The 16800-nt window shown below is 49.6% G+C and overlaps 1 protein-coding gene across 1 annotated transcript in view; it reads right to left on the bottom strand.

Moving 5' to 3' along the window:
• The window catches only part of SERINC5 (serine incorporator 5), a 260829-nt gene that overhangs the window by 123686 nt on the left and 120343 nt on the right, over window positions 1–16800 (bottom strand). The window contains exon 4 of the mRNA XM_078675198.1: window positions 9277–9359. Within this exon, the coding sequence (XP_078531324.1) occupies window positions 9277–9359 (83 nt within the window). The remainder of the gene's footprint in view (window positions 1–9276; window positions 9360–16800) is intronic.

Genomic DNA, 16800 nt, shown 5'->3' with positions numbered 1-16800 from the left:
CTAGGAGCTCCGGAGCTAGAGCTCCTACCAGGCGGCCATCTTGCCTTGCTTCTTGATGGGAGACCCAGGTCAAGGGAGTTGCAGAATTTAATCAGGAGTGAATAAAAGCATTCTCAGCCAGGATTAGGAAAGAAAAGGTTGGAAAAGGAATACTCTAGTGAACGATCCTGAAGTGATAGAAACAAGACTTGTAGGAAATTGGAGTATTATGTGGTGGGTTAGACCTCACCCCGTAATACTAACACAATACCCCAAAGATGGTCCTTGCATTTACACTAATAAATCCTTAGCTCAGAGCTGGTAGTGTGGCAAAGAGCAGTCAGACTTTACTAGAGGAATATGTGTTAAGCGTTTCAAAGTACTAACAAGGACAATAAGTATTTGACATGACTCGGGATAAATCCAACACCAATATATAAAAATAGAATGTATTTTTATCTTAATTTAGACACCAAAACGAATGGAATACCATACAAATAACCGGAGTTATAGAGTTTTAAAGCAATATTAAATCAGTGCAAAATACATAGAAAATATAACAATGTGGTCAATAGGAAAAACCACGAGTGACAATTGGTCACTTGCAGGTCGAGTTACATGGAACCGTTACAGGGTTAAAGTTATGCGGGCCCCAGGACCAGACCACTGCAGTCCGATCATTTATACCTAGCCCGTGGAGTCTAGATGCAGAGAAATCCTGGCTCTCCGTGGTGCTGAACAGGAGCAGCAGCGATGCTGGTTTTATCACTTACATGGTGCTGCAAGAAACAGAATGCAAAACCACAACAGATACACAGCTGCTGACGCCAGATAAAGGTTGCACGGCGTTCCCTGTAGATGCAGCGTAGAGTGTGGGGGTTAGTTGCTGGACTGGCGATCCGGGGGGTGAGGTAGCAGCCCGAAACTTCGTGGCAGTTAAGGCTACAACTATCACAATGCACTGGACTACATAGATTTGGGCGATCTAAGGAGGACCCGATGGCCAGCGTTTCTTTGGATCTGGTGAGTGTTTTCACCTGCAGTTTCCAAGGGACTTGTGCCACTAGTCTAGGGTAGTCTGAGGGTGCGTCAGGATTCTACAAAGGTCCCTCTCTCAGGGAATGCCAAGTTTTAGCCAAGGAAGAGACTCGATCCCTCAGTTCCAAGTCTGTTGCCACAGGGACAAAGTATCTCTCTTTTGCTTTGGTGCTGTAGGCAAAGTCCTGTTGTCGACGACAAGGGTCTACTCTTAGTCCTTCCTTGATGCAAGTTGTTCAGATTGGAGGTTCGGGTGTTGGGGGCCGTTTAAATCTTAGACTTTGGGGAGTAAAGGGTGTGGGATCTGATAGCCAATGAATAGCTAGTCACTCCAGCTAGCCCACCCCTGAAGTGACCACTTGCGTGTAGGTCACCTTTTCTACCCAGAACCCTCTATTCTGCCATTCCTGGCAGAAATCAAATTGTGGTGTACAGATTATCCTGTAGGTGTAGATAGCCTTCTGGGGGTGTCCACCTCCTTGCATAGGTAATTTCCCACCTGCCCGGATGCAAATGTGCCTAGGGCAGGGGGAGGGCTGTCGCGTCCAATGGGAGTCAGCCCTGATGCATATCCGAGGCGGTGCAGCCTTTGTAGCTCACCGCCTTGATGTGCCACTTCACTAGCCTGCTTGGGAGGAGGGAGGTGTGACCTCTTTACTGACCAAGCCTTTGTTCTTGACTCCTGGTAGTGATCACACTGCCTAGAAGTTGGCAGAATCCTGACTTGGCGGCAGCAGGCACAGGAAAGCATGGGTTGGTCAGCCAGAGCACAGAGACGCTGGTCAGCCACGAGGGCAACCCTTAAGGTAGCCACCTGTGTGCATGCCACGTCACCCAGGGCATGAGATTTGTGTTAGGGGTGAGAAGGCACGCTGTTTGATCCTGAACATGACATTTTGGTGGTACCACAACTGCCAATCTCGAGAATGCCTGGATGGCAGACCATTTGTTATCCTATGGACCACTCACACTTCTAGTTGTTTCCGAAGCACCATTACAGGGACATATGGGTGCACTTATATGTCCTCACCTCTAATCGACTGCACCCTGCCTCCTGCGCTGAGGAGGCCTACCTTATGGGTACCTGACATATATTAAAGACAGTGTATTTGACTGTGCCCCACATGGTGAGGGTACAGTCTAGTTTGAGCAGTTTGCACTGCTCCTGCCGTCTGCAATGGCAGACCTGCTTTCAGTAGTTTGATTGGGTCAATGCCCTAGGTACCCCTGCTACCATATACTAGGGACTTATAAGGGGGTAAAGTCTTAGCCAATTTTGGATTACCAAGTTGAACATAACCGTTTTGGGAGAGAGCACAGGCACTGGTGTCTAGGCACCAGACTACAGTGCACTATCAGAATCACAACCATTTGCATTTGGAGCAATAGGTGGGAGTTGACCATACAAAAAGGGTCACTTTCCTATAAGATTGTGTTGGGTCAATGAAGGCTGAGAATTAAGATGTACTCCAGGGTTCCTAACTACACTCATTTGTATAGGGCAGTCACTTCTAATTAGCAAGCAAGGTATACAATGGAGAAGGGTTGGGGCAGTGGACCGCCTCCCTTTCTGATGATCCTGGTCACTGGACAACACATGCTTGCAATCTTTCCAAAACCTGCTTTCTACCTCCTTGAAGCCTCTGGCACTAAAAATGCAGGTCTTTTAAAGAGTTTCCTCAGTGATATTGTGTTGGCCTTCGCCTAAAAACTATTTAAGTCATATCTTCATAGTGAATCTAAGAGAAAGAAAATGAACAACCTGCTACAAAAAAATGCTTAATGGTGGCATTTGTGCACTGCCAGCCGCTGCTGGTCGGTTCTAGTCATACTGTATTAAGTCACCCAATAATATCTTTCGATTACACGTTTTGTAAAACTGAGTGCAAAGAAAGTACCTCCTTTGTACTACAACTATGGTGTACAAGTGTGCACTGACTCTTCAAAACCGCCCATCTAAACATTTCAAATTACTTATATTTTTGCAGACACAATAGTGTGGACAATGAGTACCTGTATAAACACTTGTAGAATTTGGATACAAACCATCAAACACAGATAGTGAACAAGCATTCTCAAAGACAATAGGTCTGGGTTTGCATTTTGAGTTCTTATAGAAAAATAGTTTTATAAATGCCTACAGCAGTGAAAAAAGTAACTGCTTTCTGTGTAGATCTGCAAGAAAAAGAATTTAAGGTTTTAAGATACAGTACACTTTTGAGACATAAAATAGTCCATAAGTTCAATGTAATGCACGCACTTCATATGAGGTGAAATGATACACCAAGCCAACAGCAAAAAGTGAGAGAAAAATACTCCGGTGGGTGCAGCCAGAGCCGACTGCGTGTATAGTTTAAAGAATTGTTAGCAAAATTGATCACAGATAGCAAGCAGAGCTGTCAACCAGACTTAAAAACATGGAATTTTTAAGTATGTTTTCATTTCAGAAAAATTCATTAGAAAGAAATAGCTAAAAGAACAAGCATTTACAATGCAATGGTTTCGCCTTTGGAAAAGTTAGAGCTATTGGCATTGCTCACACACAGAGCCCCACACACAAATACACACACACACACACAAATACACACACACACACAGAGCCGGACACACACAGACACACAGAGCCAGACACACACAGACACACAGAGCCAGACACACACAGACACACAGAGCCAGACAGACACACAGAGCCAGACACACACAGACACACAGAGCCAGACACACACAGACACAGAGCCAGACACACACAGACACACAGAGCCAGACACACACAGACACACAGAGCCAGACACACACAGACACACAGAGCCAGACACACACAGACACACAGAGCCAGACACACACAGACACACAGAGCCAGACACACACAGACACACAGAGCCAGACACACACAGACACACAGAGCCAGACGCACACACACACACAGAGCCAGGCGCACACACACACAGAGCCAGGCGCACACACACACACACACAGAGCCAGGCGCACACACACACACACACAGAGCCAGGCGCGCACACACACACACACACAGAGCCAGGCGCGCACACACACACACACAGAGCCAGACGCACACACACACACACAGAGCCAGACGCACACACACAGAGCCAGACGCACACACACACACAGAGCCAGACGCACACACAGAGCCAGACGCACACACACACACACACACAGAGCCAGACGCACACACACACACAGAGCCAGACGCACACACACACACAGAGCCAGACGCACACACACACACACACACACACAGAGCCAGACGCACACACACACACACAGAGCCAGACGCACAGACGCACACACACAGAGCCAGACGCACACACACAGAGCCAGACGCACACACACAGAGCCAGACGCACACACACAGAGCCAGATGCACACACACAGAGCCAGACGCACACACACAGAGCCAGACGCACACACACAGAGCCAGACGCACACACAGAGCCAGACGCACACACACACACACACACAGAGCCAGACGCACACACACACACACACAGAGCCAGACACACACACACACAGAGCCAGACGCACACACACAGAGCCAGACGCCCACACACACACAGAGCCAGACGCCCACACACACACAGAGCCAGACTCCCCCTGCTGGCAGGACCAGTGCACCTCACGTAGGCCCGGGCGCCTTATATGCTATTTATTCACTGCACAACGAGGCGCTCGTGTGGCCTCCAGAAGCAGTTCCTTAGCCCACTCCACACTTATACCGCACGCCCGCAGGCTCTCGATCCCAGCTCCAATGGGGGGGCATGGGTTACTGCTCACCTCAGCTTGTATCTTCACGCAATCTTGTACCCCCCGATCCAGGCTAGTACTGGCACACCCTGTTGTGAGAGCGGCCTGCACACATGCACGCTCGTGAGCCGGCTGCCTCTGTGCGTCCCGAGGTAATGGAAACATTTAAGAAATGCTCCCAGGGGCGAATTTCTTCGAAAAGACTGATTAATCTACCAATAGGCGCAGGCTTCACGGGCGCCAGAGAAAAGTGAAAAACAGCCAAATATTTGTGGCAGAGGCCGGCGGAGGACAAACGGGCGAGAGGTCGGACTCCCAAAGAAAAGATCCATCTGGGGTTGAGTCAGGCATTTCAAGTAGATTTGGTAATAGTGTCAAGTTTTCTCTCTCCTGTAGCGGCAGTTGTGGTATGAAGGCTACCGCTCCCTGCCTATCTCTGAATAGCAGGCCGTGAAGGGCAGGGCATGTCGCCCTCGCCTACCCCCATCCGGCCTGTCCTTTGAAGCCACTGCTCTTGGCGGCAGGGTGTCACATTTCACACAGAGGGCAGGGTTGTGAGTGATAACGAGCTCCCCAGCTTTAATCACTAAACTGTAGAGAACGGCAATTTCTTAAATGTTTACTACCGAGCACTGGGAGTCAATCCATCAGGGAACGCTGGCCGGGGAAAGGCCGGGATTCCAAATGACATCTACGGTGCCCCGTGCGTGCCATTCTTTGTACAACACAGTTCGAAGTTCTCTGGCGGTGCTAGGTGTGCGCAGCTTTACTCTCAGGTTGAGCCTCGACAGATAAGTGCAGCACATGGACCGTCCTTAAGCCTCCGCTAGCTCCTTTTCTGCCCCTCAGAACTCCTAACAGCATGTGCCCGAGGCAGCATCTGTGCCCCGAACTCCCTAGGTGACTCGTGTGCACCTGTGTGTGTACCCCGGTGTGTTCCTGTACCCCAGAGAGCTCCTGGAGTTTCAGAAACACCTCTAAACTGCAGCAACCAATATGCCACGCAGAGCCCCTTGGTTTTCTAATGTTGAACCTGTGCCCAATAAAGACTCTACAGGCAATGCCCCACACAGCTCCTAGAATGCAGTGCACCAGTGCCCCGATAAAGCTGCTATGGCGCGGTTCGCCCAAGAGCTTGACTGCCGTGCACCGAAGAACTCAGCCTCCTACGCCTCAAAGCGCTAATGTACTTCAAAGAATAGGGAGTTCCTCGAGTGCCATGACCCATAAACCTCACTGAGCGCTATACTCCAGACAACTCTCGGGCAACTGTGCTTTTGAGGGCTCAACGCTTTCTTGGGCCAGAAAAACCCAGGACTCCTCCTCCTATGCCCTCGGTGGCAAGAGCCCGATACCCGCAAGAGCTCCTTCAGTTCACATCACCCTAGACTTGAGTGATGTGCGCCCAACAGCTCTTAGAAGCCGATCCATCAGAGAGCTTCCTCCAACCCGACCTCTTGCCCCAGCTAGCGCACCGAATACTGTGCCTCAAAACTATTTTCATCCATGCAACATACACATGTTAAGAGCCCCCGCACCCACTTCAGACCCGAGTCTGCCCCTGACCCTCACACACACAGTGCAGTGACTCTGCCATGCCCCCGCTGTGCCCCAGAGTCCTACCTTGGCCACAGGCTCCCTCCTGACTCTCGTCTCCCGTGTTCTGGGCGGGCTCCTGGGCAGGCTGGGCACCGCTCACCATGTCTGCAAAAGTGGCAAAAGTCCCGGGGTCCGTGGGTGTCTCGGAGTGACCCTGCTGTGCACGCGGCTCTGGGGCTGGCAATCCGGTGCCTTTGAAAGTCAGCTCTGCCCCCGTGCAGACACCTCACGCGTCTATTTAGCGCCAGCGCCTCCGGCGACCACCCCCTCCCCTCCGCCGCACACACCTCAGCTCCAGGGGGAGGCAGGAGCGGCAGGAGGCAGGCAGGAGCCGGGGAGGTCAGAGCCCAGCAGGCCGGAAGGTGGCAAACAAGCAACAACTGCAGGGGGCTGTGGGCGGGGTTGCGCTTATGACTTTAGTGCGACTCAATGCCGCTTAGTCATTTAAAATAACAATGGCTTCTGGGAGTTGTAGTCCCAGTTCATGTCAGTGAAACTGAGTGGGTGCGTGCAAGTGTTTTCATACATTGGGTGCTGAAGTGAAAACTGAACCCCCGGCAGAGTCACACGGACAGCGGGAGGGGGGCGGGCAGCGGGGGGGGGGGGGGGGGGGGAACGGCCGGCAGAGTCACACGGACAGTGGGAGGGGGGGGCGGGAAAGGAACGGACAGCGGGAGGAGGGGGGGGCCAAGGAAGGCACTCACCTGGACTTCCTCGGGCGGCGAAGAGCTTGACTGCCGTGCACCGAAGAACTCAGCCTCCTACGCCTCAAAGCGCTAATGTACTTCAAAGAATAGGGAGTTCCTCGAGTGCCATGACCCAAAACCTCACTGAGCGCTATACTCCAGACAACTCTCGGGCAACTGTGCTTTCGAGGGCTCAACGCTTTCTTGGGCCAGAAAAACCCAGGACTCCTCCTCATATGCCCTCGAGAGCAAGAGCCCGATACCCGCAAGAGCTCCTTCAGTTCCAGGGGCTCCTAGACTCGAGTGATGTGCGCCCAACAGCTCTTAGAAGCCGATCCATCAGAGAGCTTCCTCCAACCCGACCTCTTGCCCCAGCTAGCGCACCGAATACTGTGCCTCAAAACTATTTTCATCCATGCAACATACACATGTTAAGAGCCCCCGCACCCACTTCAGACCCGAGTCTGCCCCTGACCCTCACACACACAGTGCAGTGACTCTGCCATGCCCCCGCTGTGCCCCAGAGTCCTACCTTGGCCACAGGCTCCCTCCTGACTCTCGTCTCCCGTGTTCTGGGCGGGCTCCTGGGCAGGCTGGGCACCGCTCACCATGTCTGCAAAAGTGGCAAAAGTCCCGGGGTCCGTGGGTGTCTCGGAGTGACCCTGCTGTGCACGCGGCTCTGGGGCTGGCAATCCGGTGCCTTTGAAAGTCAGCTCTGCCCCCGTGCAGACACCTCACGCGTCTATTTAGCGCCAGCGCCTCCGGCGACCACCCCCTCCCCTCCGCCGCACACACCTCAGCTCCAGGGGGAGGCAGGGGCGGCAGGAGGCAGGCAGGAGCCGGGGAGGGCAGAGCCCAGCAGGCCGGAAGGTGGCAAACAAGCAACAACTGCAGGGGGCTGTGGGCGGGGTTGTGCTGATGACTTTAGTGCGACTCAATGCCGCTTAGTCATTTAAATTAACAATGGTTTCTGGGAGTTGTAGTCCCAGTTCATGTCAGTGAAACTGAGTGGGTGCGTGCAAGTGTTTTCATACATTGGGTGCTGAAGTGAAAACTGAACCCCCGGCAGAGTCACACGGGCAGCGGGAGGGGGGGGGGGGGGGGGGGGGGGAAACGGCCGGCAGAGTCACACGGACAGCGGGAGGGGGCGGGCAGCGGGAGGGGGGGGGGGGGGGAACGGCTGGCAGAGTCACACGGACAGCGGGAGGAGGGGGGGCCAAGGAAGGCACTCACCTGGACTTCCTCGGGCGGCGATCGGCCGCGGAATGAAGAACACAAACATGGACGCACAAAAAAAATAAACCCCGCCCACGGCCGCGATGACGACATCGCAGAGGCGGAGAGGGAAAAAATCTCGGGAACGCCCCCGAATCTGGTCCGGCCTTGACGGACAGATCCGGCACCCAATGGCTAGCCTCCATTTATGGAGCTAGCCAATGAGAGCCGGGGGACGTTCCCGAAGTCCTTATTGTCAACAAAGGATTTCACCTGCGCCGAAAAGCTGCGCAGAGCGCAGCCTTCGGCAGGCAAAACCCAAAAAGTGATGCAAGAAAAACGGAAGGGGAAAAGGCCTTAAAATGAAAAGATTCCGATATATTATTGCTTAATACAGAAAACAGAGGTTTCAAAACTCGTAGGCAGCACAAATTAGAGAAAAGATCGCATACTTAGACACGGCTATAATCTGGTAAAGAAATGTAATTCCTTTCAGCGGGAGGAGCGGATGCCCCATCACCTCCCTTTCCATGAACATTGAAGGATCATTATCGAGTCATTTGTAGTGAGGGTTCTTTTATACTATAGGCAGTCGTGCCACACAGCGTAATTTGGTTACCCAGAATAGGTTGCCTGGTGACATTGGTCACAGCAAGTCCTCGAAAACCAACTCTACTAGTTCTGTGGAAGTCTGTCGTGTCTCGCTGGGGCCTCCGACTCGAGCTCACAAAGCTTCCATAGTGCTGCGCGCGCGCCGCTGAAGGAAGCCTCTGTTCTTCCGGAACGCCTAATGCGCAGGGCGCGCGCTTGTGCCAGTCGCGTGGGCATCCCTCCTCCAGGGAAATGAACTTCATGCATAATTCATGTGCGATTATAAATGCGAGCTGCGTGTTCGTCATCAAAGAGACGTAAATGGACTACGGTGCAACAGCAGTTAGAAGTTAAACACGAGCATAGCCAGGAGAGGGGGACAAAAGACGCAGTAAACACATACCATTTAAGAAAGTGTCTTGATCTGGAATAAAGAAAGCCCCTGAACACATTGCTGCCAAGATCACAAATTTGACGAACCAGAACCTAGAAGAGACAAAAACAAGGGTTGCTGGCGACAGGCACTACTCGCACAATAAGAACTTGTCAGCTAAATATTTTCTCTCAAAAATTATTTTGTACCTAGTAAAATACACCAGTGCATGTAAAGGCAATCCACATTTTTTCACAGATCATGATCTTAAAAAAAGAAGTGACCGCTCTAGCCGTCTCACCAGACTACTGTTTTCCCCAAACTAAAAAGATAATATACACTATAGTCTGTGCACTTTGTTTACATGAACCTAAAATTGATCCTTTTACTTCAGTGAGGAAGGTAGTTGGAAGAATATTTTTGGGTTTATTTATTTTTAGAATAACTTTAAAAAAACAAGCATAGTTTTGCCAGCGGTCTGGGTGTCCTGCTAAATGGTGATTTATTTTTGGTCAAATTTGTTTAACTTGTTGTTATAAACTCTTTAACTGGCACGAACACTGTACACCTGCATACAAATTGTTTGGTCCGTTAAGTGGTGATTTATTTCGGTTTCTTTCACAAATAATAATAAAATGTATGGTATAATTGAAAGGAGGATTATTTAGAAACATCGCTAGAACGTCCACATATTGAAAATGTTTATTGAAAGCATATAGTGGCCACGTTTAGGTATCTAAAAAGTGATGGGTGGAATGCCAGAGTTAATCTCCGTCACTGGTAATTATTCTGGGCCGCATTCCAGTCCATTGTTCTTTCACTCTCAAGAACCAGCCATATGCAAATTAGTTTTGGACCTGCCTGGAGCATGAACAAGACTGAATTGCATAAGGGGGTCTAAACTAGACTACCACAGTGTGGAAAAAAAAAGATGGCCTGGCATGGGGCCCTGAGCAATCGCCAATGGAGGAGATTAATTTGATAATTCCTCCCATCATCATCTTTTTGCAGCAGACAGACAGATTTCAGTGCTCACTGTGTCATACAACTGAAGATATACTTTACTGAACACACTGAGGAAGGTCGACACCGGTTTGGGGCAGTGGTGTAAAAATAGCCCCCGCATCACCTGTGGAGCTGGGGCGTCCAAGCTCCAGGGGGGCCCTTTGGCACAGTGCATGGGTGGGCAGAGAGCTCCTGGCTGGGTCGGAAGCGTGGGGGACCCCTTCCATGTACTTTGCAGGGGGGCTCAAGTTTGGTTATACCACTGGTCTGGGTTGCTTGTGTCCCTATGTGGAGGGGACCCGGCCTGGCATTTCAGACTGGACTGTTTCTACTGGAAGAGGACCAATACTGATTTGCACAAGGACGGTCTCGGTCTACAGTGGCAAAGTGGTTGAAAAAAGACATTATAGAATGCGGCCCAGAGAGATCACCAATGGCTGAGGTTAATTCAAGCATTCCATCAAACACCATGTTGCTTGTGCAGTACAAGTTTAGGTGGAGGCATGTTTTCTTACATTTATTTTTGAGGCACATTCTTGTTATAAAAAAAGGAAAGAAAATTTAATCATCACACTAGTTTCCAATCCCAGACCTAACAGTTTTGTCAATACTCATTTCTTGCCATTGTTTTAGGCTGCAGTCAGATACGTCACAGGAACAACTCGATAGCATTCTTGGAGTTTTCTTCCTATTACAATTTACACATGCATACAAATTCTGACCAGATAAGTGATGCTAGATTATTACATTGTGAAATAAACGGTTAGGGGTCTTATGCTCAGGAAGATGAAAAAACAAATGCACTATGTATTGGATTACAATTTTATATTATTGAGACACTTCAAAATTAGTTTAAAGCAGCACACATGAACATAAAAATAAAAACCCTTTTAAACATTATTTAGGTTGTTTTTATTTAAGGGTATCTCATACAGATTGCATGATATTAGATAACCAATGTCAATAAAAAGAAATCTTTTTGTTAAAAATCATTTGTTGACAATATTGGCATATCGCGCCTGGGAAACATTTGGGAGGGTGACCACATAAATTCATTCCAAGATCTTTAATCAGAGTTCTCCCTTCATAAATCACAATTTTCCTATTATATCAAACATAGTCTCTCTGGCTATCAGGGAGCAGCGGTTGGGCCCACTGGAGGAGCCTGATTGGAGGGAGGCATGCAAGGCACCCGTCCCCTAGCATTTGGCCCAGTTGCGCACTGTCCAACTTAAATACCTGCATTGTACCTACTACACACCACATTGGTTATGGAAAGCCCAATAAACTTGCGGACCCCAACTGCACTAGATGTCACTGAGAGGTGGGAGATTTCTAGCATATGGTTTGGAAATGCCTTATTATCCAGGTATATTGACTGTCCATATTCATGGCCCTACTGAGGGTCCGGGGCCAAACGCAGGAGGTTTCACCCAGAGTCGTGCTGCTTAGTTTAATGGATGAGTTGAGAGACGCTAAAGGGGACCGAGCCTTGTTGGGTCTGGGTACATTGATGGCTAAAAGGCCCATTGCTAAATATTGGAAGTCAACCGGAGTTCCATCCCTCACGGAATGCAGGTTGAGCATGAACCAATCTGCTAAATTGGAGTAACCAATCTATCTAGCACGTTGATGTCCTCTGAAGCACCAGAAGATATGGGGGAAGTGTTGGACATACTAAGGACTATATACTGCAGACATGCGAACTCTGGGGATGGGTTAAAGGTGGGGACCAATTCTATTAATACCGGGACTCAAGGTGTGGGCACGTTATGAGTGTGCTTGCTCTTTTTTGCCTATATTCAAACGAATAAAGTGTACTTTTGAGAAACAGCTTCTGGGTCGTAGATATGGGCAATTGTGTATGTTGCTGTACATAGCCTTAAGATTGCTAGGGTCAGGCGCCCTCCATCATCTGCATACGAGTTCAGTATCTCACAATTCACAGTGTGTGAAATCAAATGGTCACAATTACCTCTCCCCTCAGCCTCATAAACACCCCTCCACCCAATATACGAGAAGAGCTGTTTTGGGAATTCCACTAAGAAAGGCGTACCAGATCGTTTTTTGCCCGCGTCTCCTGTAGAAGATCAATCTCATGTTTTGTGTCTGTAAACACACTAAAAATCTTAGTTTTCTTAGCCAGGCCATTGGAGCATTTCATGTTGAAGCTAATAAGCCTCAACACAGGAGTTCGGTAAGTGGAAAGATCTGCCTGGGCTGGTCAGTGTGGCATCAGAGATGCAATTGTTCCTACCCGTGCAGTTTACACCTAGAAGCCTCCTTTCAACAGGGCTCAATCAATCTAAGAGATTAAAACACTGCTCCCTGATTTTCACATCATAGATTCTATCCTGAACGGTTACCCTAATTTCCGTAATTATCGTGTTTTCACCCCCCACTAAATTGTACCAGGCCAACTCATGTCATCTCACCCTTCGCCGGTTTGATCACAGGTGCCCTTTCGGATCATTGCATCTCTTAACCATCACACCACATTGCCCTCAGATGTCAAATCACTGGTCGTTGCAGCCTCTACAGACAGGGCCCTCGTTTACCACACAGGTCGACCGAATGCCTGAGGAACAGCATGCTAGTCTTACCAGGACTCTATGGTCTCCTCTCTACCTATGCCCAGTTGTTAAATCATGTTTGTTAGTGATCATCTCCTCCCCCCTGCCAATGAAATATGAGGCAAAATGGAACTTTCTTTCTTTAGTATTTGTTTAGTGGGATGGAAGTCTCTCCAGCACTTGAGCGTGGAAGGGAGGGCGGGTCGGGCAGGTCTTTCAACAGTTGAATCTTGCTCCCTTTGAAGAGGAGTGGTCCTTAATGCTGCTTGTGGGTTACACCTGCGGGCTAGATGGTGTCCCTGAATATTCGCCAGGCTTTAGACAAAGTGACCTGGGACGACATGCAAGCAGTATTAACTAAATCCGGCAACCCAGCTGAGTATATTTAACGGGTGGCATTATTATATACAACCCCCACGGCCCGAGCTTGGACGGGTCACTCTATCTCAGACTCCTATTCGCTTCCAAGTAGGTCACAACAGGGATGACCCCGGTCACTGCTCCCATTTGTGCTTGCCATTAAACCTATTGCACAACAACAGCGACAAGGGGCTGCCGAGTGGGGGGACAGACACCTGGTAAGTTGGCTTTACCATTGGTTCCACACTCGCCTCCTGATATTGCTCTCCTTTCTGAAGGTGAAATGGGAAGAGGAGCTCTGATGTGACCTTTCAGACAAGGATTGGGCTGTTCTTTTAGCATATCCCGCAAAGGTCTAAATACATACAATTCTCAATACTACACAGACCATACCCAACTCTACACAGAATCAGTCGAATGTTCCCATCGGCATCCTCCGAAAGACCTCACTGTCGTATAGGCGAAGCCACCCTCCTACACATGTTATGGTCATGTCCTTCACGGACTGCTTATTGGACGAACATATCAACAACCTTAGCAGAACTTACAGGCACCACACCCTGGGATACTCCAGAACTCGGTCTATTGGGACTCTATCCCAGACCATAGAAATCTAAAGTAGCGCTGTGGTTTGCTGACTTGGCACTATTAATGACGAAACTATTGATAACCCGATGCTGGAAAACCCTGAAGGCTCCACAATTGCTCTCATGGCGGGAGTAGGTTATACACTGGGGACAAGTGGAGAATAGCGCTAAAAGGCAGGAGGAATACAGGGGACTATGTAAACAAACTATTTCACTTGAATGCGATGCCCTCCTAGAAAGGTTACGATCCCAAGATGAGATCCCTGAAGAGAAGCGATGTACTGAATGTTCAGGCTGAATAAGCAGGAGCATGGTTACCCATACGATCACACCATCTGAGATATATGCCACTATCGGACAGGGTATACATTGCATCCCAAAGGGGATAAGAGGTGCGGCTTAGTTACAGCCCCACACTGATGGGACACCGGTTTCATCCACAATTACTGAACACCAGATACACATGTTGTACCCCACAGTCTTCAGCCATGTTTGTGTTGCTCCATAATGCACACTACAGCAAATAACTGCTAGGTGACATTGTCTAGTTGTTTAGCGGGGATAAGTTGAATTGTGCTACTCTATGGAAATTCATATCTATGATTGATAATGTTCTAGAATATCTGTTACATGCCTATACTGTACACACTACTAATTTCTCCACTGTGAATGTCAAAAGACATTGAACTACTCCTGAGGCGGAAGCCGGGAGAAGCTGCTCGTTGTTTTAAAAATTGAAACTGTATTTTGTGTGTTTTAAACTTACCCTTCACCTATTTTGAGCACTTTTCCCCTGGAAGCAGCTGGAGAATCGCTTGCACAGCGGACCTTAGCGCTGTTGCAGGTGGGGAACCGCGCTGCCGCCATCGCGCGTTCGAAACTCGGGCCACGCCCACTTTGAGGCCACGCCTCCCACCTTTCTTTATCAATGAGCTTTCCCCGGACGCGCAGCGGACGAGCGCAGCGGGCGTGCCGTCAGCGCGCCAAAGTCGCGCCTAAGTCAAGCCCGTCTGCGCCCGTCCGCGATCGTACACGGTCCAGGGCCAGACCCTATGTTTCTCGGGTGGGACACATACGGTGGAGCAGGCAGGAGCTGATGGCTTTCCGCAGTATCATTGCCAACACATGTTTGCATAAACTGCGAGTGGAGGAGAATATGGTCTGTGAACACTGCCACTTCTCCTATGATCCAGGCAGAGAGGTGGCCTCGGGAGACCATAACCTGGCCTGTGGCCTGCTCAACGTATGTTCCCTGCGGAAGCACAAACTAGATCTCTATGACCTACTCACTGAAAAACAGTGGGATCTTGTGTTTCTCACTGAGACATGGCTGGATGAAGGCTCTACCCCTGATGCCTTAGAAGCACTACCAGAGGGCTATACTATGCTTAGGCAGGATAGACCCACAGGTAGAGGAGGGGGCATCGCTATTGTAGCCAGGCAAAGCCTACGATGTCAACTGGATTACTCCCCCATTTTGGATAGTGAGGCGGGGAACTTTACCATCAAAGTAAAAGAAGGCTATACGCTGAAGGGCCTTCTGATCTATAGACCCCCAGGCCCTTTGGCCCGGTTTGGGGAGAGTCTGGTAGAAGGCATTATGGAGGCTGCGCAAAGATAAATTCCTGGTACTGGGGGATCTTAATTTACATCTGAATAACCCCACAGACAATGTTACCAGGGACCTCTGCCAGGCGCTAAGAGCCCTCCAACTGAATCAGATAGTAGGTGGTCCCACTCACCAGCTGGGACACCTGCTAGACCCCATATTCGTCAACTGGGGGGAGTTAGAAGCCATGACTCCCATTCCTATCCCCTGGTCGGATCACCATCTAGTACCATTCTCCGTACGCATTCCTGGGGCAAGATTATTGGTGCTAGCACCATTGTACCATTCTAGGTGGAGATGGGCCACCTTCTCCCAGGCAACATTTCGTGCGGCACTTATCAGAGGAGGGAGCCCTGGGGGGGATGATGCGGACACTGCTAATACCAACCTTCGCAAACGTATCACGGAGGCGCTTGACTGCACGGCCCCACTCTCCCGCGCTAAATCGGGCGGGCGCACTCAAAAAACAGCCCTGTAGTACAGTGACGAGCTACGGGTTGCGAAAGCAGCACTGAAGCGAGCTGAAAGGCAGTGGCGAGAGGCCTTTTCTAAGGAAACTAGGGAGATCTATCTAACCGAGAGGCGAATCTATCATGGACTAATTACGAAGTCCAAAGCTGCACACTATGCCACCAGAATCAGTGAAGCCGGCAACTCCACGAAGGAGCTTTTTGGCTTTACAAAACTCTCTCGGGTGGGAAACCAGCTATTGCCCCAGATGACTGTTCTGTGGAATCTTGTGATAGGATCGCGAACTTTTTTGCCGAGAAGGTAGCTAAAATTTACTCGCCATTTCCCAGCCACCCTATGGCAGGAACTGAGTTTGTGGAAAGCCCGAGGGAATGGGGGGGATAGACACATATTGACCAACCTTGTCACCCCGCCCCCGGAAGACCTTCTAAAGATCTGTAAATCTATCAAATCTGGTTCCCCTCGGGACCCCACCACGCCGAAACGGCTAGTCGATAGCTTGCCAGTATTGGAACCATTCATCAGGCACCTACTGGACATGTCATTTAGGACTAAGACGGTGCCTAGAGACTGGAAGCAGGCGGTGGTTCTACCTCTTAGGAAGAAATCTAACATCAGCTTCGAAAAGTTGGAGAACCTCCGGCCTATCTCCCTTCTGCCCTATCTGGCCAAAGTGGCGGAAAAAACAGTCAACGCACAACTGATGGATTTCGGGAAATGAAATGACATTAAATGAAAATAGAATTTATAAAGCGTTACAGTTGCCCTCAGGCGTCCAGGCGCTGTGACTAAACAAGATTGCCCTCAGGCGAACAAACAGAGATTCTGGTTACTGAAACAAAAAAGTTTTAAGTTGCTTCCAAAAACTGGTTAGGTTGGAATTGCTTCTCATGTGCAGAGGGAGGGTGTTCCATAGTCTTGATACATTATAAGAGAAGGAACCTCCTCC

Source organism: Lissotriton helveticus, chromosome 2_1 (genome assembly GCF_964261635.1).
Source record: "Lissotriton helveticus chromosome 2_1, aLisHel1.1, whole genome shotgun sequence".
NCBI classification, from domain to species: domain Eukaryota; kingdom Metazoa; phylum Chordata; class Amphibia; order Caudata; family Salamandridae; genus Lissotriton; species Lissotriton helveticus.
The sequence above is the reverse complement of the archived record's forward strand: the minus strand, read 5'-3'. Positions and strand labels throughout refer to the sequence as shown.